Raw genomic sequence first — 25,511 nt, forward strand, 5'->3', positions numbered from 1 at the left:
AAAATAATGTCATGGTAATATGAAAATCTTAATGTTCTGTATTGCTGTAAAATCTTTTGATTTTATTTAATGACATTCTATATTGAGTTTGTTTATTTATTGTAATTGCTAATAAAAGTTACCCTAAGCAGTATTTTCTTGTGTTTTAGCATTATAGTTGCTTTTTGTACTGAAATGTTAGATAAACATTGGACAGTCATAGTCCAGATAAGATAAATCTGGCCAAATTTTACACTTTATTGTTTAGGATATTAAAATCATTCATAATTCATTGTTTATTAATTAAAACTAAAAATTTTAAGTTATACAAAACTACTAGTGGCCTTTGGAAGATTATAACTAAGTGTAGTTTTGTTTTGTTTTCAATCTCTCTTTGTGTTTAGAGAATTTACTAGGTCTAGAAATAAGAACATTTGCATGTTCCTTTCCTTTTCAAAATCAGGAGTATTCCTTAGTAACGAATAGATCATTGTCTGCCCAAGCTGATAAAGCACATTGAATTTTTCCAAGGGACAGTAGAGTAGAAATGGAAAATAATAATTAAACTCCCTAATGTGACAGAGGGGATAGGAATATGAATGTGATCCACTGGGTTTTTTAAAATTAGTTATTTCTTTATATAATTTATTTCATAGTTATTCCTGTATATCATGGTTAAGTGTAGAAATAATCTTGATACACCTTAGCTGTGAATATTTAAATGAAATATTAATACAGGTATCTTATAAATTCATGCATGGTCTTTTGGAGCTTTATCGTGGCGAAGAAATTAAAAGGACAATATAAACTTAATTCTTAGAACTATTTTGAAGAGAAAATATAGAGATCATTTATTAAGAATTAGGCTTTGATTATAATTTTACAGTGGAGCTCATTCATTTCCTTGTCTGCACACATCTTTAAATTATTTAAGTTAGTCTGTTCCATCAAATGAGCAAACAGTTCTGTCTTTTAAGGTTTATTTCTGTAAATGAGTTTTTAAGTTAATCATACTCTGAATTTTTATAAGTGAACAGAACCTTTTCTTTGCCTATGTTCTAATTCCCCCACAAGTATGCCAAATGTTATTTCAGTTCAAGAAAGTCAATATAGTTTTAAAAATTCTCCCCCTGTTCCTCCAAAGGTGTGCTCATATTCATCTCATCTTAATTGGAAGTGAGAAGTGGTGACTAGTACAGAATTGTCCTCAACTGAAGATGGGGCTGGATTACATTTCAGAGAATGTAGGATGGTTCTTAGAATGATCCTCTCTATGGTTTTAGAGAAAATCTGTGGTGGGTTTATGTACACTTGAAAGTAGAAAGCTAGTCTTTCCTGGTTGCTCAGTTTCCTATTAGAGATGAATCTTAGAATAGCTGTCTATATGGGATTAGGCTGATTCATAACAGCCTAACAGTGTTGGCCTAGCCTCTCTTGGCCCTGAACTGCACAACTATTTTAAGCCATGAGCCTAAGAACTGTCAGAGCATACTGTACCCTGCTAGCTCTGAGTGCCACTTCTGTATTTCCCAGCCTGGACAGATCAACTGTAAACTTCAGTACATTCAAGGCTCTCATTCACGGGACTTTCCTAGTGGTCCAGTGGCTAAGACTCCATGCTCCCCTTACAGGGGCCCCAGGTTCAATTCATGGTCTGAGAATTGGGTCTCATTTGCCACAACTAAAGATCCTGCTTGCCACAACTAAGACCCAGCATAGCCAAATAAAGAGGAGAAAAAAAATTTTTTTTGGAAGACTTGCCATTCTAGTGTTTTAGGAATCCACATCAACCTAGACAGGCTAGCTTGCTTTGACATACCATATTTCATTAAAATAAGCATCATTGGTGGGGGAAGATAATTAAAATCCAAACCCTATATTTTATTAGTACCTGTTTATTACTTGTTTGGGTGAACTGCCTGTAAAACAGAAAAATTCCATCATTTGATAATCATTGTTACAAAATTTTGCTGTTTTCAGACGCCAGTACACTAATGCCTGATTCTGTGATTGCTTTTGCACATGGTCTCCACTCTCGTGTCAGATGACTTTTTTCTCATGTTTCCTATCACTGAGTTGTTAGTATTCCTGGTTGCTGATTTCTCTTTTTCTTATTATTATCTCTCAACTACATATCTTCTGTGTGATTAATCCTTAAGTTCCTACTAAGTGTAGGCACAGGGCTAAATTCCTAGAACATCAAAGATGGTATAAGACATAGTCCCTGCCTTCAAAAAAAGCTTCTGTTCTATGAGCATAGGAGACAGAATATTTATTAAAATTAGAGACGGTGCATAGAAATAATACATAGTGGCACATAGTAAAATTAAACTGAATGATAAGAGGTGGTTACATTGAAATTAAAAGTTGGAGGATGTCACTGAGAGACAAGATGGAAATAAAGGCTTTCTAAGGGAACATTTCATGCAAAGATGAGCTCAATAAAGGACAGAAATGGTATGGACCTAACAGAAGCAGAAAATACTATGAAGAGGTGGCAAGAATACACAGAAGAACTGTACAAAAAAGATCTTCATGACCCAGATGATCACAATGGTGTGATCACTCACCTAGAGCCAGACATCCTGGAATGTGAAGTCAAATGGGCCTTAGAAAGCATCGCTATGAACAAAGCTAGTGAGGGGATGGAATTCCAGTTGAGCTATTTCAAATCCTAAAAGTTGTTGCTGTGAAAGTGCTGCACTCAATATGCCAGCAAATTTGGAAAACCCAGCAGTGGCCAAAGGACTGGAAAAGATCAGTTTTCATTCCAGTCCCAAAGAAAGGCAAGGCCAAAGAATGCTCAAACTACCACACAATTGCACTCATCTCACACGCTTGCTCAAAATTCTCCAAGCTAGCCTTCAACAATACGTGAACCGTGAACTTCCAGATGTACAAGCTGGTTTTCAAAAAGGCAAAGGAACCAGAGATCAAATTGCCAACATCTACTGGATCATCGAAAAAGCAAGAGAGTTCCAGAAAAACATCTATTTCTGCTTTATTGACTATGCCAAAGCCTTTGACTGTGTGGATCACCACACACTGTGGAAGATTCTAAAAGAGATGAGAATATCAGACCACCTGACCTGCCTCTTGAGAAACCTGGATGCAGGTCAGGAAGCAACAGTTAGAACAGGACATGGAACAACAGCAGACTGGTTCCAAAGAGGAAAAGAAATAGCTCAAGGCTGTATATTGCCACCCTGCTTATTTAACTTATATGCAGAGTATATCATGAGAAATGTTGGGCTGGAGGAAGCACAAGCTGGAATCAAGATTGCCAGAAGAATTCATATCAATAACCTGAGATATGCGGATGACACCACCTTTATGGCAGAAAGTGAAGAAAAACTAAAGAGCCTCTTGATGAAAGTGAAAGAGGAGAGTGAAAAAGTTGGCTTAAAGCTTAACATTCAGAAAACAAAGATCATCGCATCTGGTCCCATCACTTCATGCGAATAGATGGGGAAACAGTGGCAGACTTTATTTTTGGGGGCTCTAAAATCACTGAAGATGATGACTGCAGCCATGAAATTAATAGTCGCTTGCTCCTTGGAAGAAAAGCTGTGACCAACCTAGACAGCATATTAAAAAGCAGAGACATTAGTTTGCCAACAAAGGTCCGTCTAGTGAAGGCTATTGGTTTTTCCAGTGGTCATGTGTGGATGTGAGAGTTGGACTGTAAAGAAAGCTGAGCGCCGAAGAATTGATGCTTTTGAACTGTGGTGTGGGAGAAGACTCTTGAGAGTCCGTTGGACTACATGAAGATCCAACCAGTCCATCCTAAAGGAGATCAGTTCTGAATGTTCATTGGAAGAACTGATGTTGAAGATGAAACTCCAATACTTTGGCCACCTGATGCCAAGAGCTGACGCATTGTAAAAGACCCGCTTGCTAGGAAAGATTGAAGGCAGGAGGAGAAGGGGACGAAAGAGGATGAGATGGTTGGATGACATCACCAACCTAATGGATATGAGTTTGGGTAAACTCCGGAAGTTGATGATGACAGGGAGGCCTGGTGTGCTGCAGTCCATGGCGTCACAAAGAGTCGGACATGACTGAGCGACTGAACTGAAGCCTAGGAAGCTTGAACTGATACTTGAAGGAAGGGAAAGTCCTCCCAAGAGTGTGAACTAAGAAGGAATGCATCAATGGCCAAAGAAACAGCTGGTGCAGAAGAGAAGGAGCGGAAATGTGATTTACCTGTTTAAGAAAGAATTGGTAGATCCTCTTAGTTGGTGGAGACTTTGAGGAAAATGGTAGAAGGTGCAGTTGGTAAGATTGGTAGAAGTTTGGGTATAGACTGAGAATGTCAGACCAAAGACTGGGGACAAGTCACTGAAACAGTGTGTGAGTGTGTTAATTTTTGGAGGGATAGAGGCAGTTTCATTTATGAAAAGGTATTTTAGTTTTATTATCTAGCAGACATAGGAAAAACTGGAAGTCCAATTTTGGGACCATATGGTTAGTTCTGATATCAGTGATGGGAAATCTGAACTTGGATGTAAAATGTGATTCAAGAGACTTCAAGAGAACAATTGACAGGATGTGATGCATGAATATAGAGAAGAAATAGTAAGTTTAAGGTAATTCTTTAGAGTTTGAGCCCAGGTGACCATGAAAATGATTGCACCATTAAAAGAAGTGACATTGAGAAAAACACAGTGATGAGCCTGAGTTTGGTTATTTGTTAAGGTTGAGTTAAAAGTACAACATTTTGTTGGAGATGTCCAGTTTATATTTGGAGATTGGATATGAGAAGAGGGATCATAGTTGTCATTCTGGATTTGGGGAGTGTCTTCTACATAGAGGTAGTAGTTGAAGTTATGGCAGTATGTGAGGTTGATGAGGGAAACAGTTTTGAGTTTGAAGTGCAGTAGAGTGAGAACTAGCCTTAGGGTTACACTCAGTCTTCTGGGAACAAAGAAGAAAATTGAGTCGATAAGTGAGTTCAGTCGGGGAGATAGGAAGAGGGCAAGATTGTATGTCAGCAACTAAGAGGAATCTCAGAATGTTGAATATTGAAAAGATGATTTGGAGAGTGAGTGTTGATAAAAGTTCATTGGGTTTTGTGTTTGAAGCTTTTTTTTTTTTAGCTTTTTTATTTTGGCTGTGCTAGGTCATCATTGCTTTTCACGCTTTTAGTTGCGGTGAGCAGGGGCTACTCTTCGTTGCAGTGCTTGGGCTCCTCCTTGCAGTATCTTTTCTTATTGTGGAGCATCCCCTGCAGATAATGTATGATCCAATGAGAGAGTTTGCAAGAAAGGTTTTTCAAGGAAGTGATACAGGATGACAAGAAATTAGCCAGGTTGACAAAGAAAGGATATTCCAGGCAAATGTTCAGAGTCATGTAATAGCATGATGTGATCAGGAACTCACAGATGGTTTTTCATGTGTTCATACCAGGAGTTTATGTGCAGTAGTCATGGTGACAAATTCCAGGACATGGAGATTCTTGCCTTGTCATGATACAGAGTTTAAAAGCTTTGAGGAGCTTTCAGGGGACCTTAAGAAAAATATCATGGTCAAATACACATTTTAGGTTGCATAGTACGGACTTGGACGGGAGGAGGCTAATCTAATTTCAAGGAGATTGATTCACTAGGAATGTAGAACCTAGTGGAGAGGAAAAACCTGGAGAGAGAGAAGAGATATGGTTTCTGAGGCAGTAGAAAAAACCAGATTGTTTTCAGAGGTATTTCTGATGGGAATTACCAACGGACATGACAAGTTCAAAGAGGCAAGAGAAAATTGGCAAAGGATGCCAAATGAAGGCAGGAAGAGGTTGCTGAATTGAGTGTTTTTCCAGTCAGATAACTAGAGAACAAGGTGAGGATGAGGATGAAGTTTAAAAATTTGGGAAGTGAAAATGGCAGAAGGTTAATTGATGAGAGAAGAGGCATATGGAATTTGACTTGGAGATAAAGCAGTTCTAATTGATGACAGAGTTGGAGCTGGGGTTCCGCTTGGAGGAGATACCTTGAGCATAGAACTGATTTTCCTTTCCTGACCTGCTTCCCTCCTTGATTCCTAAGTTGATTATCTAAGTTGATGGGCTCATTTTCTTCCTTGTACCCAGACCAGGATTTTTAAGGACTGACTTGATCTTAGCCAGAGTTTGTAGTGATGTAGTCTGGCTAAAATCACTAAGGTTTGTAGCTTTATGCCTGAACTTTGGAATTAGACAGACTTTGATTCACATGTTGGTTTTACCACCTAGATGCCAGTCCAGTGTTTTTCTGGATATGATGTCCACATCTGTAAAATGGTAATAATCATGTTATTTTAATGGGATAATAAATATAAAGTGATTTGCACAGTGCTTAGACTTCCCTGGTGGCTCAGACGGTAGAGTCTGCCTGCAGTGCAGGAGACCTGGGTTTGATCCCTGGGTGGGGAAGATCCCCTGGAGATGAAAATGGCAAGCCACTCCAGTATTCTTGCCTGGAAAATCCCGTGGATGGAGGAGTCTGGTGGGCTACAGTCCATGGGGCTGCAAAGAGTTGGGCATGACTGAACGACTTCACTTGAGAGCACAGGAGAGTTTTCACTAAGTGATAACAGCCGTCACTGGGTTTTTTGTTACTACAGTTATTTTTCTTAGATTGAGTTCTTCCTGTGTTCTATTCATTTTCAGGACCTCATCATCTAGAAGGTAAAATAGGTTCTTCTTAACTGGCTTCTCTGCCTCTAGCTTCTCTGTCACATACTTGACCTTCCAGAGTTTTCCCAAAACTCAGATTTGATTGTGCACTCTCTTTCCGGTCCTCAAAGGTTTCCAATTGCAGATTTTTCAAGTTATTAAAACTAATATGTTTTATTTTCAGGAGGTGAGAGCCTAATGTGGGGTAAAGTTTGTGATAGAGATCCTATCAGCTCAGGCCTACCTGTAGTGACTCTGTTACCTCTGAAGAAATGAAAAAAGCTTTACATCTTTAAAAACTATTAACATTCCATATAGAAGTAGTCTGGTTTTCCTTTGACTTTTCCTACCACCCCCTTAATAAATTAGTATGGTTCAATAAAGAATGAGTGAAATGAGGGAAAATGAGAATTTTTCTTAAAGAAATAGTGAGATTCTGTTTAAAGAAAATACTCAGTTCCTTCTGGAGTCAGTTGCTTGCTATCTGGGAAGGGTTTCTACAACATAAACTTTTCCTTATACACACAAGGAGTTGAGAAGAGCGGCCCTGTTAGTCTAGATAAGGGACAGGATACATAGAAATAACTAACAGTTAAAGAGAAATGTACTTATTATTAATGAATTACTGAAGTATGTATATATAATTAAGATGGTTTAGTAGTTTTCCTCTTTTACGGTAGGGCTTCCTAAAGTGTTCTTTGATAGAAAAATAGATTTATGATTTAGCTTATAGCTTTGTAATTTCAGGAGAGTTTTCAGGTTCTGATTCTAGAGAAATTGATGTGTAAACTTAGGACTCACAGGAGACTGACTTAAAAACTCAAATACTGTCTTTTTGTTTGTTGGTTGGTTGGTTGGTTTTTTTTTTTTTTTTTTTAGTATACCTTAAGAGAGAAATTTTTTCAGTTACTAGAATACACTTAATCTTCTTTTCCTGGTATCAGAGTTCGGTTCAGTTCAGTTCAGTCGCTCAGTCGTGTCTGACTCTTCCCAACCCCATAAACCGCAGCGCACCAGGCCTCCCTGTCCATCATGAACTCCCGGAGTCTACCCAAACCCATGTCCATCGAGTCGGTGATGCCATCCAACCATCTCATCCTCTGTCTTCCCCTTCTCCTCAGCCCTCAATCTTTCCCAGCATCAGGGTCTCTTCAAATGAGTCAGCTCTTCGCGTCAGGTGGCCAAGGTACTGGAGTTTCAGCTTCAACATCAGTCCTTCCAACAAACATTCAGGACGGATCTCCTTTAGGATGGACTGGTTGGATCTCCTTGCAGTGCAAGGGACTCTCAAGAGTCTTCCAACACCACAGTTCAAAAGCAGTAATTTTTCTGTGCTCAGCTTGCATCACAGTCCAACTCTAACATCCATACATGACCACTGGAAAAACCATAGCCTTGACCAGACGGACCTTTGTTAGCAAAGTAATGTCTCTGCTTTTTAATATGCTATCTAGTTTAGCATAACTTTCCTTCCAAGGAGTAAGCGTCTTTTAATTTCATGGCTGCAATCACCATCTGCAGTGATTTTGCAGCCCAAAAATGTAAAGTCTAACACTGTTTCCACTGTCTCCCCATGTATTTCCCATGAGGTGATGGGACCAGATGCCCTGATCTTAGTTTTCTGAATGTTGAGCTTTAAGCCAACTTTTTCACTCTCCTCTTTCACTTTCATCAAGAGGCTTTTTTAGTTCCTCTTCACTTTCTGCCATAAGGGTGGTCTTATCTGCATATCTGAGGTTATTGCTATTTCTCCTGGCAATCTTAATTCCAGCTTGTGCTTCTTCCAGCCCAGCGTTTCTCATGATGTACTCTACATATAATTAAATAAGCAGGGTGACAGTATATTTGACTTACTCCTTTTCCTACTTGGACCCAGTCTCTTGTTCCATGACCAGTTCTAGCTGTTGCTTCCTGACCTGCATACAGGTGTCTCAAGAGGCAGGTCAGATGGTCTGGTATTCCCATCTTCAGAATTTTCCACAGTTTATTGTGATCCACACAGTCAAAGGTTTTGGCGTAGTCAATTAAGCAGAAATAGATGTTTTTCTGGAACTCTCTTGCTTTTTCAATGATCCAGCAGATGTTGGCAATTTGATCTCTGGTTCCTCTGCCTTTTCTAAAACCAGCTTGAACATCTGGAAGTTCTCAGTTCACGTATTGCTGAAGCCTGGCTTGGAGAATTTTGAGCATTACTTTACTAGCGTGTGAGATGAGTGCAATTGTGCGGTAGTTTGAGCATTCTTTGGCATTGCCTTTCTTAGGGATTGGAATGAAAACATACCTTTTCCAGTCCTGTGGCCACTGCTGAGTTTTCCAAATTTGCTGGCATATTGAGTGCAACACTTTCACAGCATCATCTTATTTGAAATAGCTCAACTGGAATTCCATCACCTCCACTAGCTGTCTTCGTAGTGATGCTTTCTAAGGCCCATTTGACTTCACATTCCAGGATGTCTGGCTCTAGGTGAGTGATCACAGCATTGTGGTTATCTGGGTCATGAAGATCTTTTTTGTACAGTTCTTCTGTGTATTCTTGCCACCTCTTCTTAATATCTTCTGTTTCTGTTAGGTCCATACCGTTTCTGTCCTTTATTGAGCTCATTTTTGCATGAAATGTTCCGTTGGTATCTCTAATTTTCTTGAAGACATCTCTAGTCTTTCCCATTCTGTTGTTTTCCTCTATTTCTTTGCATTGATCGCTGAGGAAGGCTTTCTTATCTCTCCTGGCTATTCTTTGGAACTCTGCATTCATTTTTTTTTTTTTTTTTAATTTTTATTATTATTATTTTTTTTTCCAGTGGGTTTTGTCATACATTGATGTGAATCAGCCATGGATTTACATGTATTCCCAATCCCGATCCCCCCTCCCACCTCCCTCTCCACCCGATTCCTCTGGGTCTTCCCAGTGCACCAGACCGAAGCACTTGTCTCGTGCATCCCACCTGGGCTGGTGATCTGTTTCACCATAGATAATATACATGCTGTTCTTTTGAAATATCCCACCCTCACATTCTCCCACAAAGTTCAAAAGTCTGTTCTGTATTTCTGTGTCTCTTTTTCTGTTCTGCATATAGGGTTATTGTTATCACCTTTCTAAATTCCATATACATGTGTCAGTATGCTGTAATGTTCTTTATCTTTCTGGCTTACTTCACTCTGTATAATGGGCTCCAGCTTCATCCATCTCATTAGGACTGGTTCAAATGAATTCTTTTTAATGGCTGAGTAATATTCCATGGTGTATATGTACCACAGCTTCCTTATCCATTCATCTGCTGATGGGCATCTAGGTTGCTTCCATGTCCTGGCTATTATAAACAATGCTGTGATGAACATTGGGGTGCACGTGTCTCTTTCAGATCTGGTTTCCTCAGTGTGTATGCCCAGAAGTGGGATTGCTGGGTCATATGGCAGTTCTATTTCCAGTTTTTTAAGGAATCTCCACACTGTTTTCCATAGCGGCTGTACTAGTTTGCATTCCCACCAACAGTGTAAGAGGGTTCCCTTTTCTCCACACCCTCTCCAGCATTTATTGCTTGTAGACTTTTGGATAGCAGCCATCCTGACTGGCATGTAATGGTACCTCATTGTGGTTTTGATTTGCATTTCTCTAATAATGAGTGATGTTGAGCATCTTTTCATGTGTTTGTGAGCCATCTGTATGTCTTCTTTGGAGAAATGTCTGTTTAGTTCTTTGGCCCATTTTTTGATTGGGTCATTTATTTTTCTGGAATTGAGCTGCAGGAGCTGCTTGTATATTTTTGAGATTAATCCTTTGTCTGTTTCTTCATTTGCTATTATTTTCTCCCAATCTGAGGGCTGTCTTTTCACCTTACTTATAGTTTCCTTTGTAGTGCAAAAGCTTTTAAGTTTCATTAGGTCCCATTTGTTTAGTTTTGCTTTTATTTCCAATATTCTGGGAGGTGGGTCATAGAGGATCTTGCTTTGATTTATGTCGGAGAGTGTTTTGCCTATGTTCTCCTCTAGGAGTTTTATAGTTTCTGGTCTTACATTTAGATCTTTAATCCATTTTGAGTTTATTTTTGTGTATGGTGTTAGTACAGGCCAATATCACTGATGAACATAGATGCAAAAATCCTTAACAAAATTCTAGCAAACAGAATCCAACAACATATTAAAAAAATCATACACCATGACCAAGTGGGCTTTATCCCAGGAATGCAAGGATTCTTTAATATCCGCAAATCAATCAATGTAATACACCACATTAACAAATTGAAAGATAAAAACCATATGATTATCTCAATAGATGCAGAGAAAGCCTTTGACAAAATTCAACACTCATTTATGATTAAAACTCTCCAAAAAGCAGGAATAGAGGGAACATACCTCAACATAATAAAAGCTATATATGACAAACCCACAGCAAGCATCACCCTCAATGGTGAAAAATTGAAGGCATTTCCCCTGAAATCAGGAACAAGACAAGGGTGCCCACTCTCACCACTACTATTCAACATAGTGTTGAAGGTTCTGGCCCCAGCAATCAGAGCAGAAAAAGAAGTAAAAGGAATCCAGATAGGAAAAGAAGAAGTAAAACTCTCACTGTTTGCAGATGACATGATCCTCTACATATAAAACCCTAAAGATTCTACCAGAAAATTACTAGAGCTAATCAATGAATATAGTAAAGTTGCAGGATATAAAATTAACACACAGAAATCCCTTGCATTCCTATATACTAACAATGAATAAACAGAAAGAGAAATTAAGGAAACAATACCATTCACCATTGCAACAAAAAGAATAAAATACTTAGGAGTATATCTACCTAAAGAAACAAAGGACCTATACATAGAAAACTATAAAACACTGATGAAAGAAATCAAAGAGGACACAAACAGATGGAGAAACATACCGTGTTCATGGATTGGAAGAATTAATATTGTCAAAATGGCTATTCTACCCAAAGCAGTCTATAGATTCAATGCAATCCCTATCAAGCTACCAACGGTATTTTTCACAGAACTAGACCAAAGAATTTCACAATTTGTATGGAAATACAAAAAACCTCGAATAGCCAAAGTAATCTTGAGAAAGAAGAATGGAACTGGAGGAATCAACCTGCCTGACTTCAGACTCTACTACAAAGCCACAGTCATCAAGACAGTATGGTACTGGCACAAAGACAGAAATATAGATCAATGGAACAGAATAGAAAGCCCAGAGATAAATCCACGAACCTATGGACACCTTATCTTTGACAAAGGAGGCAAGGATATACAATGGAAAAAAGACAACCTCTTTAACAAGTGGTGCTGGGAAAACTGGTCAACCACTTGTAAAAGAATGAAACTAGAACACTTTCTAACACCATACACAAAAAGGAACTCTGCATTCAAATGGGAAGATCTTTCCTTTTCTTCTTTGCTTTTTGCTTCTCTTCACAGCTATTTGTAAGGCCTCCTCAGACAACCATTTTGCCTTTTTGCATTTCTTTCCCATGGGGATGGTCTTGCTCCCTGTCTCCTGTACAATGTCACAAACCTCTGTCCATAGTTCATCAGGCTCTCTGTCTATCAGATCTAGTCCCTTAAATCTATTTCTCACTTCCACTGTGTAATCATAAGGGATTTGATTTAGGTCATACCTGAATGGTCGGTCTAGTGGTTATCCCTACTCTCTTCGGTTTAAGTCTGGATTTGGCAATAAGGGGTTCATGATCTGAGCCACAGTCAGCTCCTGGTCTTGTTTTTGCTGACTGTATAGAGGTTCTCCATCTTTGGCTGCAAAGGGTATAATCAGTCTGATTCGGTGTTGGCCATCTGGTGATACCCATGAGTAGAGTCTTCTCTTGTGTTGTTGAAAGAGGGTGTTTGCTATGACCATTGCGTTCTCTTGGCAAAACTCTATTAGCCTTTGCCCTGTTTCATTCTGTACTCCAAGGCCAAATTTGCCTGTTACTCCAGGTGTTTCTTGACTTCCTACTTTTGCATTCCAGTCCCCTATAATGAAAAGGACATCTTTTTTGGGTATTAGTTCTAGAAGGTCTTGTAGGTCTTCATAGAACCGTTCACCTTCAGCTTCTTCAGTGTTACTGATTGAGGCATAGGCTTGGATTACCGTGATATTTAATGGTTTGCCTTGGACACGAACAGAGATCATTCTGTCGTTTTTGAGACTGCATCCAGGTACTGCATTTCGTACTCTTTTGTTGACTATGATGGCTATTCCATTTCTTCTAAGGGATTCCTGCCCACAGTAGTAGATATAATGGTCTTCTGAGTTAAATTCACCCACTCCAGTCCATTTTAGTTCGCTCATTCCTAGAATGTCAACATTCACTCTTGCCATTTCCTGTTTGACCACTTCCAATTTGCCTTGATTCATGGACCTAACATTCCAGGTTCCTATTCAAATTGCTCTTTACAGCATCGAACCTTGGTTCTATCACCAGTCCCATCCACAACTGGGTATTGTTTTTCCTTTGGCTCCTTCCCTTCATTCTTTCTGGAGTTATTTCTCCACTGATCTCCAGTAGCATATTGGGCACCTACCGACCTGGGGAGTTCCTCTTTCAGTATCCTATCATTTTTCCTTTTCATACTGTTCATGGGGTTCTCAAGGCAAGAATACTGAAGTGGTTTGCCATTCCCTTCTCCAGTGGACCACATTCTGTCAGACCTCTCCACCATGACCCGACCGTCTTGGGTGGCCCCACACGGCATGGCTTAGTTTCATTGAGTTAGACAAGGCTGTGTACCTGTGATCAAGTTGGCTAGTTTTTTGTGATTATGGTTTTAGTGTGTCTGCCCTCTGATGCCCTCTCGCATCACCTAGTGTCTTACTTGGGTTTCTCTTACCTTGGACGTGGGGTATCTCTTCACGGCCGCTCCAGCAAAGCGCAGCCGCTGCTCCTTACCTTGGACGAGGGGTATCTCCTCACGGCTGCCCGTCCTGACCTTGAACGTGGAGTAGCTCCTCTTGGCCCTCCTGTGCCCGCGCAGCAGCCGCTCCTTGGAGGAGCTTCCTCCGGGCTTCCCTGATATCTCAGAGGTTACAGCGTCTGCCTGCAGTGTGGGAGACCTGGGTTCAATCCCTGGGTCAGGAAGATCCCCTGGAGAAGGAGATGGCAACCCACTCCAGTATTCTTGCCTGGAGAATCCCATGGACGGAGGAGCCTGGTAGGTCCACAGGGTCGCAAAGAGTCAGACGCTACTGAGCGACTTCACTCACTCACTCACACTAATACATGCCTTAACTCAGGCATCTGCCTTGAGGTTGCCAGATCCAGAAAAAGCATTCCAAAAATTGATGCATAGGTCTGGTCTAAGCAGCTTTCCTGTCTAATCTATGTTAAAGTTGCAGTAGAACACTGATAAAATCATGTCCATAATGTAATATGGAGGATATAATGATGGATTTTTTACAGATCTTATTTAAAAATTATTAATAGAACTTCCACATTCCGTTCTATTGATTGTTTGGTAGTGTTTTATTTAAAATGTGACCTTGAATCCATTAAGTTTCTGTTTAAAACTATTTTTTACTCTTATTTCCTCCAAAGCCCAGTTAATATCCCTAGTTCCTAGGGAGATACCCCAACCAGCCAGAAAGGAGTCCCTGGCCCAGGCTTGTTCAGCTTAAGCTGAACAAGGTTCATACCTTGATAGCAGCTGCATCACCTTGAATGATTTATATAATTTCTCAGAGGCTTTGGAGAGGGCATTTGGTGAGAAAGTATAAGTTAAAAGTCATTGATTTCTATAATGGCCATTTAATCTATTCAGTTAAAGTGGGTGATTATTATTGTTGTTTTTTAGTCACTAAGTTGTGTCCAGCTCTTTTGCGACCCCATGGATTGTAGCCCACCAGACTCTTCTGTCCATGGGATTTCCCAGGCAAGAAGACTGGAGTGGGTTGCCATTTCCTTTTCCAGGGAATCTTCCCAACCCAGGGATCAAACCCGCGTGTCCTGCATTGGCAGGCATATTCTTTGCCATTGAGCCCCAGGGAAGGCCAGAGTGATTATATGGCAGCTGTCTCTGGTTGGGGAAGGGAGGCATGATTCTTTAACAAGGACTCACCCCTCACATCCCCACTCCAGAGAGTCACTCATTTAAGAAATTGAACGAGATCCTTCCTGATTTATCTTTCCAACACTCCTTAGCCCCTCATTTTCTTGTACTTTAATATCTAGCAATACAGTATCTCAGTTATGCCTTTAAATAGTTCCTTCTCGTTGCCTTCCTGTTTTCCTTTATTCTTTCTACCTATCCGTGGTTTCATCTCCTCTGTGAAACCTTCATTGTTTCTCCTTGCCAGTAAATCATTTTCCTCTATACTTCTTAAGCATCTTATGTATGTTTTTGTTGTAGGATATATCATAATTTGAAAAGACCCTGATGCTGGGAAAGATTGAAGGTGGTAGGAGAAGGGGACGACAGAGGATGAGATGGTTGAATGGCATCAGTGACTCAGTGAACGAGTAAGCTGCAGGAGTTAGTGATGGACAGGGAGGCCTGGCATGCTGCAGTCCATGGGGTCGCAAAGAGTCGGACACAACTGAATGACTGAACTGAAACTGAATATTGTAATTATTTGGTTGGACTTGACTTCCCCACAGGTTTGAGTTTCAAGTCAGACTTGAAGTGTTAAGCAGGTAGCAGGTACTTAGGAAATGTTTGGTGAATGAATCTATCTCACTTGTACACTGGTTTCTCATCCAAAGATCTAAGACCTATAGAAATCTGAATGGCTATTATTAAGTGTTTGTACTTAAAAATTTATGCAATTGTAGATGTAGGTGAGTGTTTAGTCATACTCCAGATATTGGACATTATCTCAGTTAATTCCTGCTACTCAAAAGAAGAAACTAAAGAGATTTAGAACTCAAAGACAGATCTGTCTGACTCCAAAGCTCTTCTTTAATCTATAGGTACTGCTGAACTGTCCATTGTACCTGCTGAGAAACTCAGTATAGCTTTGCAACTTGTACATGTCCCACTGTAGGTAAATGAGTCCTGGAAGTCATTGGCTAATAGAGTTCATCTTCATTTAAAAAGTGCAGAGAGGACTTAGTTATCTTAATGTTCTCAAGTTATAGTTCTTCTGTGGCAAAAATCCACATAGTTAAAAGCTCTTCAGTAAGGTAAAGAAGTATTTTGTAATTAATAAGCAAAATTTCAAACTCAGGATATTATTCTTTTTACTGCTCCTGTCCTGTGGAATCTATCCGAGTCATACATCTGTCAAAGTCTGAAGAAAGGCAAGCGCATTCTTCACCCTTCAGTCACCTGGGAAGCCAAAAATGCCTTCCAATTCAGTTCAGTCACTCAGTTGTGTCCGACTCTTTGTGACCCCATGGACTGCAGCACACCAGGCCTTCCTGTCCATCACCACCTCCCGGAGCTTGATGTCCATCGAGTCAGGGATGCCATCCAGCCATCTCATCTTCTGTCACTCCCTTCTCCTCCTGCCTTCAGTCTTTCCCAGTATGAGGGTCTCTTCCACTGAGTCATTTCTTTGCATCAGGTGGCCAAAGTATTGGAGCTTCGGCTTCAGCATCAGTCTTTCCAGTGAATATTCAGGATTGATTTCCTTGAGGATTGACTGGTTGGATCTCCTTGCAGTCCAAGGGACTCTCAAGAGTCTTCTCCAACACCACAGTTCAAAAGCATCAATTCTTCAGCGCTTAACTTTCTTTATGATCCACTTCTCACATCCATACATGACTACTGGAAAAGCCATAGCTTTGACTGGAGGGACCTTTGTTGGCAGTCATGTGTCTGCTTTTTAATATGCTATCTAGTTTTATTATAGCTTTTCTTCCAAGGAGCAAGTATCTTTTAATTTCATGGCTGCAGACACTATCTGCAGAGATCTTGGAGCCCAAGAAAATAAGATTTCTCACTGTTTCCATTATTTCCCCATCTATTTGCCATGAAGTGATGGGACTGGATACCATAATCTTTGTTTTTTTAATGTTGAGTTTTAAGCCAGCTTTTCACTCTCCTCTTTATGTTCATCAAGAGGCTCTTTAGTTATTCTTCGCTTTCTGCCATAAGGGTGGTGTCATCTGCATATCTGAGGTTATTGATATTTCTCCCAGAAATCTTGATTCCAGCTTGTGATTCATCCAGCCCAGCATTTTGCATGATGTACTCTGCATATAAGTTAAATAAGCAGGGTGACAGTATACAGCCTTGACATACTCCTTTCTCAGTTTGGAACCAGTCTGTTGTTCCATGTCCAGTTCTAACTGTTGCTTCTTGACCTGCGTACAGATTTCTCAGGATGCAGGTTTGTTGGTCTGGTATTCCCGTCTCTTGAAGAATTTTCCAGTTTGTTGTGAACCACACAGAGGTTTTGGAGTAGTCAATAAAGCAGAAGTAGTTGTTTTTCTGGAACACTCGTGCTTTTTCTATGATCCAGTGGATGTTGGCAATTTGATCTCTGGTTCCTCTGCCTTTTCTAAATCCAGCTTGAACGTCTGGAAGTTCACAGTTCATGTACTGTTGAAGCCTGACTTGGAGAATTTTGAGCATTATTTTACTAGCGTGTGAGATGAGTGCAGTGTTGTGGCATTGCCTTCCTTTGGGACTGGAATGAAAACTGACTTTTTCCAGTCCTGTGGCTGGTGCTGAGTTTTCCAAATTTGCTGGCATATTGAGTGCAGCGCTGGGTTGGGAAGATCCCCTGGAGAAGGGAAAGTCTGCTCACTCCAATATTCTGACCTGGAGAATACCATGGACTCTACAGCGGCATGAAATGTTCCCTTGGTATCTCTAACTTTATTGAAGAGATCTCCAGTCTTTCCCATTCTGTTGTTTTCCTCTATTTCTTTGCATTGATCACTGAGGATGGCTTTCTTATCTCTCCTTGCTGTTCTTTGGAACTCTGCATTCAGATGGGTGTGTCTTTCTTTTTCTCCTTTGCCCTTAGCTTCTCTTCTTTTCTCAGCTATTTGTAAAGCCTCCTCAGACAACCATTTTGCCTGTTTGCATTTCTTTTTCTTGAGGGTGATCTTGATCACTGCTTCCTGTATGGTTCACAAACTTCCACCCATAGTTCTTCAGGCACTCTATCAGATCTAATCCGTTGAATCCATTTGTCACTTCCACTGCATAATTGTAAGGGATTTGACTTAGGTCATACCTTAACTGTTTAATGGTTTTCCCTGCTTTCTTCAATTTAAGTCTGAATTTTGCAATAAGGAGATCATGATCTGAGCCACAGTCAGCTCCCAGTCTTGTTTTTGCTGACTTATGTAGAGCTTTTCCATCTTCGGCTACAAAGAATGTAATCAGTCTGATTTTGGTATTGACCATCTGGTGATGTCCATGTGTAGAGTCTTCTCTTGTGTTGTTGGGAGAGAATGTTTGCTAAGATCAGTGCTTTCTCTTGGCAAAACTCTGCTAGCCTTTGCCCTGCTTCACTTTGTACTCTAAGGCCAAACATGCCTATTACTCCAGGTATTTCTTGACTTCCTAATTTTGCATTCCAGTCCCCTATGATGAAAAGGACATCTTTTTTTGGTGTTAGTTCTATAAGGTTTTGTAGGTCATCATAGAACCCTTCAATTTCAGCTTCTTTGGCATTAGTGGTTGGGGCATAGACTTGGATTAGTGTGATACTGTTGGAAATGAACAGATTATTCTGTTGTTTTTGAGATTGCACCCAATTGCTGCATTTTGAACTCTTGTTGACTGTGAGGACTACTCAATTTCTTCTAAGGGATTCTTACCCACAGTAGTAGATATAATGGTCATCTGAATTAAATTCGCCCATTCCAGTCCATTTTAGTTTACTGATTCCTAAAATGTTGGTGTTCACTCTTGCCATCTCCTATTTGAGCACTTCCGATTTACCTTGATTCGTGGATGTAATACTCCAGGTTCCTATGTAATATTTCTCTTTATTGCACTGGACTTTACTTCCATAATCAATTACATCCACAACTGGGTTTGTTTTCACTTTATTTGGCTCCGTCTCTTCATTCTTTCTGGAGTTATTTCTCCACTCTTCTCCAGTAGCATATTGGACACCTTCTGACCAGGGGAGTTCATCTTTCAGTGTCGTATCTTTTTGCCTTTTCACGGGGTTCACAAGGCAAGAGTACTGAAGTGGTTTGCCATTCCCTTCTCCAGTGGACCACGTTTTGTCAGAACTCTCCACCATGACCCGTCTGTCGTGGGTGGCCCTACATGGCATGGCTTATAGTTTCATTGAGTTAGGGAAGTCTGTGATCAGTTTAGTTAGTTTTCTGTGGTTGTGGTTTTCATTTGCCCTCTGATGGATAAGGATAAGAGGCATGTGGAAGCTTCCTGATGGGAGAGATGTCTAAAAATGTCTTTAGACGTTACCAAATATCCCCTGTAAGATAAAAATACCTCCAAGTGAGAATCAACTAGTTTAAAGAGACTTAGAGCCAACAATAGTAGAATTTTTAATTTTTTTAACAGCTTTATTCATTTTTTATTCATAGATCGTATAGTACAGCCATCTAAAGTTTACATTCAGTGGCTTTTAGTGTATTCAAAGAACTGCATCCATCAACGTGATATAATTTTAGACATTTCATAACCTCGTAAAGAAACCCCTGACACATTAGCAGTCACTTCCCATTTCTTTTCTCCATCTCTACCCCACATCCTCAACCATAGACATACCTGGTTATCTTTTTATGTTTGGGAATGCACAGCTTTCTTGTCTGTTTTATATAATAAACCCTGTTTCAGAGTGTAGTTGCTGAAAATTATTTGCATCAATGTAAGGAGACATATCTTCTTTCCTTCAGAGGCTTTTGTTTAGATGGACTGTTAAGTTTAATTTGTAGAGGAAATAAGCCAAAATAGGCTGATTTAAGAAACATTTTAAAGTTATTCAGAACAGTAAGAAGTCCATATAGCCCTCCACAGCAAGTTTTATAGTACAGAAGTCAACAATTTTTATTTTTCCTGATCAATTCTAGTAGATAATCTTATATCCTAGACTATGTGCAAAAATACAGTTATGAGACACATGTACTTAAAATAGTATTTTGAACCTGCTTCTTTATTATGAAATTATTATTGACTATTATTATATAGATCATTTTCAGTGTATTTGGTAGTTGGGTTAATTTTTTTTACAGATAAGATAATTGAGACTTCTTTTATTTTTCAAAAGTATAGGTCTATTTTACCTACACAGTAATGTTACCTATCACTCACTGTAAAAAAAAAAAAAAAAAAGACAACAAAAAAGTTAACAAATTATTTTTCCCGTAAGAGGAAATAAGGACCAGTTAGATTATATTCTCATTTATAAAACAAGAATATTATCTGTCCTTCCCTCAAAGGGGTGGTATGAAATACTAAAAGAATCAAATCAGTACAGTCCAAAGAAAAGGGCAGTAAGGTTGTACCTCATCTTTTATCATTTCTACTTTCCCCTTTGTGTTCCCATTGTGTTTAAATATTATGAAGGCATCAGTGTTTTTTAAAGTGTCATTTATAGTTGACTTCACAAGGTTTGACCAAGCCTTGTTTCCTTTGTTGTTAATGTGTGTGGTTAAAATTTACACATCATAGAAAATATTTTAAGCAAAACAAAGGCTCCTTTATTAAGGAGCTACACAAAAGAAAAAAAACAGCCATAGTAGATAAATGGCAAAGGATAGGAACATACAATTCAGAAAGGATATCTAAATGGTCAATATGTATTTGAAAAACATGATCAGTTCTATTGGGAATCAAATAAATGCATATAAAAGCAATAATGAAGTTCCAGATTGGGTCTGTTAATTACTAGCAGGATTTTTCCTTTTAAAACTAGTCTTTATTTTTATTTTTATTTTTTTTTAAACTAGTCTTTAATATGTTAGTAATACATGGAAACATTTTCTTTTTTTAAAAAAGTGTGCACCTAGTTTAAGTAAGACCAGCACTCCTGCTAACTACACTCTAATCTCAGATGCCCTTTTAGAAGTAAGCACTCCTAATCAATTTGTCATATATCCTTTCGGACTTTTTCCAATTTATTTGTGAGTGTGAAAATCAGTGTAGGAAATAAAGAGTTGGACACGACTGAGCAACTGAACTGAATTGAACTGAATGAAAAGATCAAGTAACTTCCTTTAATTCAGCCATGTAGTTTTATATGTTTATTTGGGTTAGTCCATAAAGGTTTCTTTCATTCTTTTTGACTATTACAGAGTATTCCTATTACAATGAATGGTTCTTCTGGAAACTGTATTAAGAATGCACTTGTAGAGAACAGTGGTGGTTAGGAGAGTGATTAGGAAGCTGTTGTAATAATTAAGCAAGAGAAAATGGTAGATTGGACCACCATTTTTGTGGGATAACCTGTCTCATTCCTAGAAAGATTGCCTCTGAAAAATCTGGGTGGAAATGTTCCCTGGCAGATAACAAGAAGATTATGACATTCATGAGAGGTATTTGAGCATAAATGTACAGTTTTGGAAGACAGCAGCTTATAGACAGTAGTAAAAGTTATGAAAGTGGATGAATAACCAGAGGAGCAAGTTTGGATGAGAATTGGGAATTCTGAGGGGATAGTCAGAGGAGGAGGAGGAACACCAGTGGTGGGTAGCAGCAGAGGAGCACGGGGAGAACATTTCAGGAAGAGGGTGGGGTCGGCAGCTGCAGGTGCACCAGCCGTGAAAGAAGAGCAAAGGGAAGAGCATTTGGGGTTTACCATCAGAGAAATTGTTCATTCTGTCATTATTTTAGCAGAGCAATGGGTCAGACACCTAATTTCAGCAGTTGAAGAAGAGAATGGAGAATGAGGAGTAAAGGCAGCCAGTGTAGGTAAATCTGTTAAGAATGTGATGTCAGTTTAGGTTTAAATGCTGATAGGGAGAGCTAACAAAGAGGACGAGCTTCTGAGGATGTAGGCACTTAGCTCCAACAGCCAAGTTTTAAGGACGGCGTGGTCAGTGGTATAACATGCCGCAGTGCAGTTTTACTTACGTGCATTGAGACAATGCACTTTGGATTTGGCCATTAGGAGGAAGTTAGTGAGTCAGGAGCCAAGTCCCTATGGTAGAGTCCTTTGAATGGAAGACTTTGGTCAATGGGGAATAAATGAAAGTTTTATTGAGCATGGAAGTGATATGATCAGAATGTCATTAAAATGTTTTCTTCTTTTAAACTCTTCTTCATCAAGCTTATGTTATTGAGTGGCTTATGTTAAGTTGACCAGTATTTTGGTCATCTAATGCAAATAGCTGACTCGTTGGAAAAGTCCCTGATGCTGGGAAAGATTGAGGGCAGGAGAAGAGGACGACAGAGGATGAGATGGCTGGATGGCATCACTGATTGAATGGACATGAACTTGGGCAAACTTTGGGAGATGCTAAGGGACAGAGAGGCCTGGTGTGCTGCCGTCCATGGGGTCGCAAAGAGTCAAGACACAACTGGGGGACTGAACAACAACAGTTGAGTGGCTACTGTGTGTTGGGCTCTGTTCTATAGCTGAGGATGCAGCAGTGAACATAACAGGCAGGATTTCTGTTCTGTGACCTGTAACATCCAGGAGTGAGGTGAAGACAGAAAAATAATAAAAGGACATGATAATCTAAATAAGAGAAAACTTGATGAAACAGAAACAGACTGAGGGGAAACTATTTTAGATGTTGTGGTCAGGAATGGCATTTTCTAAAGAGGAGAGATTTGAACTATGATCAGACTGTTACTAAGGAGTTAACTGTGCAAAGATCTGGGTGCAGAGGCATTTTAGCCTAGACTGGAGAGTGTGCGCAAAGGCCCTAAGAAGGGAATGAGCTCGATTTGTTTGAGCACCAGAGAAAAATGTCTGTTTTGTGGTTTTAGTGACAGAATCTAATAATCATGAATGGTTTTGCATTTAGTTAATAACTACTTCATAAAATAAAAAGACTCATCAATAAAGAGTTGTTTGCTTAAAGTATTCAGGAGTGAGAAATGTCCATAAAACTTAATCCTTTGTTCAGTTACTTTTTGCTCCTGTGATTTCATGGAGTGAATGAGGTGTGTTGCTGAGTGTGGAAATGGTAATAATAATACTTTCTATTTCTGTAACATCTTTCATCCAAGGATCTGAAATAGTGCCTCACAGATCCTCACAACAGTTCTGTGAGGTAGGTAAGTGGCAAGGATTATTAATCTTCATTTTATAGATGGAGAAATTAAGCCCCAAGAGGATTTAATGATTTATGTATGGTCCCATCAAGCAGCCTGAGCTGCTAAGGTTAGAATATTATATTTTAGGGGGATCAACGTAGTATAAATCATTAACACTTTTGATTTTGTACTTTACACAGATTATCTGTTAGAATAAATATCATAGTTTTTAAGTGTCCTATGGAAATCTTCTTAATCCTTTTTTTAGGAATATAAAGCATTGTAACACTGTTTTTTTCCCCCTCTCATCTTTAGGTCAGCAGCAAGGACAAGATGGAGTGAAGGTCCAACAGGCTACCATAGCTCCTGTGACCGTAGCGGTTGGAGGAATTGCTAATGCAACCATAGGTGCTGTTAGTCCTGACCAACTCACACAAGTGCACTTGCAGCAGGGCCAGCAGGCTTCTGATCAAGAAGTGCAGCCTGGCAAGAGGCTTCGAAGAGTTGCCTGTTCCTGTCCTAATTGTAGGGAAGGAGAAGGAAGGTAAATGCTCTGTTGCCACTACCCAACTCCGTGGAGACTAGTATAATAATAACTAACATGTAATGAATAGTTACATGTAATGAAGGCACATAGGATGTTAGTTAAAACCAACCCATTGGCTGAGTACTTTGACTATTGGAACATCACTAGCTTTATAACCCAAGAGTTGAGATATAATACTGTTATGAAAGGAATTGAATAGAGCTATTCTAAGAATGGGATCTCAGTGTTTCTTTAGCATGTATCTGATACTTTTTAATGGTTTTCTTTTTTCATTTATTTTGTAAAATTTTAAAACAACTGTATTGATATAAAACTTACATGCCATACAACTCACTCATTTAAACTGTACATTTCACTGGTTTTTAATATATTCACAGAGTTGTACATCCATCACCACAATTTTAGAACAATTTTATTTCCCTGAAAACAAATCCTGTATTTTTTAGCCATCACTCTCTCATCCCTCCCAGCTCGAGGCAACCATTGAACTAATTTCTGTTTACAGTTTTGCCTATTCTAGACATTCATATAAAGGGAATCACATAATATGTGGTTTTTGTGGCTGATTTCATCCACTTTGTATGTTTTCAAAGTTTATCTGTACTATTGCATATGTCAGTATTTCATTATTTTTACTGAACAAAATAATATTCCATTTTATAGATAATAAAGGATTTTACTTATCCATTCACCAGATGATGGACATTTGGAATTTTTCTGTCTGTTGGCTATTATGCTGCTATAAATATTCTTACATATATATGTTATGTATGGGCTTCCTCAATGGCTCAGCGGCTGTAAAGAATCTGCCTGCAGTACAGGAGACGGGTTTGATCCCTGGGTCAGGAAGATTCCTTGGAGTTAGGAAATGGCATCCCACTCCAGGACTCTTGCCTGGAAAATCCCATGGACAGAGAAGCCTGGCTGGCTATAGTCCATGGGGTCACAAAGCAACTCAGCAACTAAGCATGCATGCACGCAAACACTTATACAAGTTTTTGTTTTTGATTTGTATTTCCCTGATGACAAATAATGTAGAATATGCTTTTGTGTGTTGGCCATTTCTGTGTCTTCGTCAGAGAATTATCTATTAAGATCTCATGCTCATTTTAATTAATTATTTGTGTTTTTATTATTGAATTATAGTATCAGTAGTTCTTTATATATTATTGATACAGGTTCCTTATCAGAGATATGATTTGAAATAATTTTTTTTTCAGTCTGTGAGTTGTCTTTTCACTTTCTTAATAGTATCCTTTGAAGCAGAAAAGTGTTTAATTATGAAGTCAATTCTTGTTTTTGGATGCTTCTGCTTTTGGTGTCATATCTAAGAATCCATTGTCATATCTGATATCTGAAATCTGATGTTTTCCTGTAAGAGTTTTATAGTTTTTGTTGTTACATTTAGGTCTTTTGTCCATTTGGGGGTTAATTTTTGTAAATGGTGTGAGTTACGGGTTCATCCAACACCATTTGTTAAAAAACTATTCCTTCCCCATTCATTGAATAGTTTTGACACCCTTGTCAAAACTCAGTTGATCATAGACATATAGATTTATTTCTAGACTCTCAGTTCTATTTCAGTGATCCGTATGTCTGTCTCTACACCAATACCACATTGTGTTGATGACTTTGGCTTTGTGGTAACTTTTAACATTTGGGTGTACGAGTCTTCCAGCTCACCCAATATGAAAGCATTTTTGATTGTGTCAGATGCTTTTTCTTCATCTGTTGAGATGATCATGTAGTTTTGGTTTTTTATTATATCAGTATAATATATTACATTAACTGATTGTCAGATGTTAAAGTACTTTTGCATTCACAGGATAAATACAACTTGGTCATGCTATGTAATTCTGTTCCTGGATTTGGTTTTTCACTGTTTTGTTGGGGATTTTTACATCCATGTTCGTGAGTGGTATCAGTTTGTGATTTTCTTATAATGTTTTGGCAAGGGTATTACTGGCTTCTTAGAATGAGTTGGGAAGTTTTCTTGTCCAGTTTTCCTTTTTTGAAAGAGTTTGTGGTGGTGTTCAGTCACTAAGTCATGTCTGACTCTTTGGGACCCTATGAACTGCAGCATGCCAGACTCCTCTGTCCTTCACTATCTCCTGGAGTTTACTCAAATTCATGTCCATTGAGCTGGTGATAGTATCTCAACAGAGATCATCCTCTGCTGTCCCCTTCTCCTTTTGCCTTCAGTCTTTCCCAGCATCAGAGTCTTTTCAAAAGTCACCTTTTTGCATCAGATGGCCAAAGTTTTGGAGCTTCA

At 39.1% G+C, this 25,511-nt stretch overlaps 1 protein-coding gene across 2 annotated transcripts in view; it reads left to right on the top strand.

Moving 5' to 3' along the window:
• The window catches only part of SP4 (Sp4 transcription factor), an 86,968-nt gene that overhangs the window by 24,371 nt on the left and 37,086 nt on the right, over positions 1-25,511 (top strand). For both annotated transcript variants that reach the window (XM_061165044.1, XM_061165045.1), the window contains exon 4: positions 23,008-23,236. In XM_061165044.1, the coding sequence (XP_061021027.1) occupies positions 23,008-23,236 (229 nt within the window). The remainder of the gene's footprint in view (positions 1-23,007; positions 23,237-25,511) is intronic.

Source organism: Dama dama, chromosome 18, assembly GCF_033118175.1.
Source record: "Dama dama isolate Ldn47 chromosome 18, ASM3311817v1, whole genome shotgun sequence".
Lineage (NCBI taxonomy): Eukaryota > Metazoa > Chordata > Mammalia > Artiodactyla > Cervidae > Dama > Dama dama.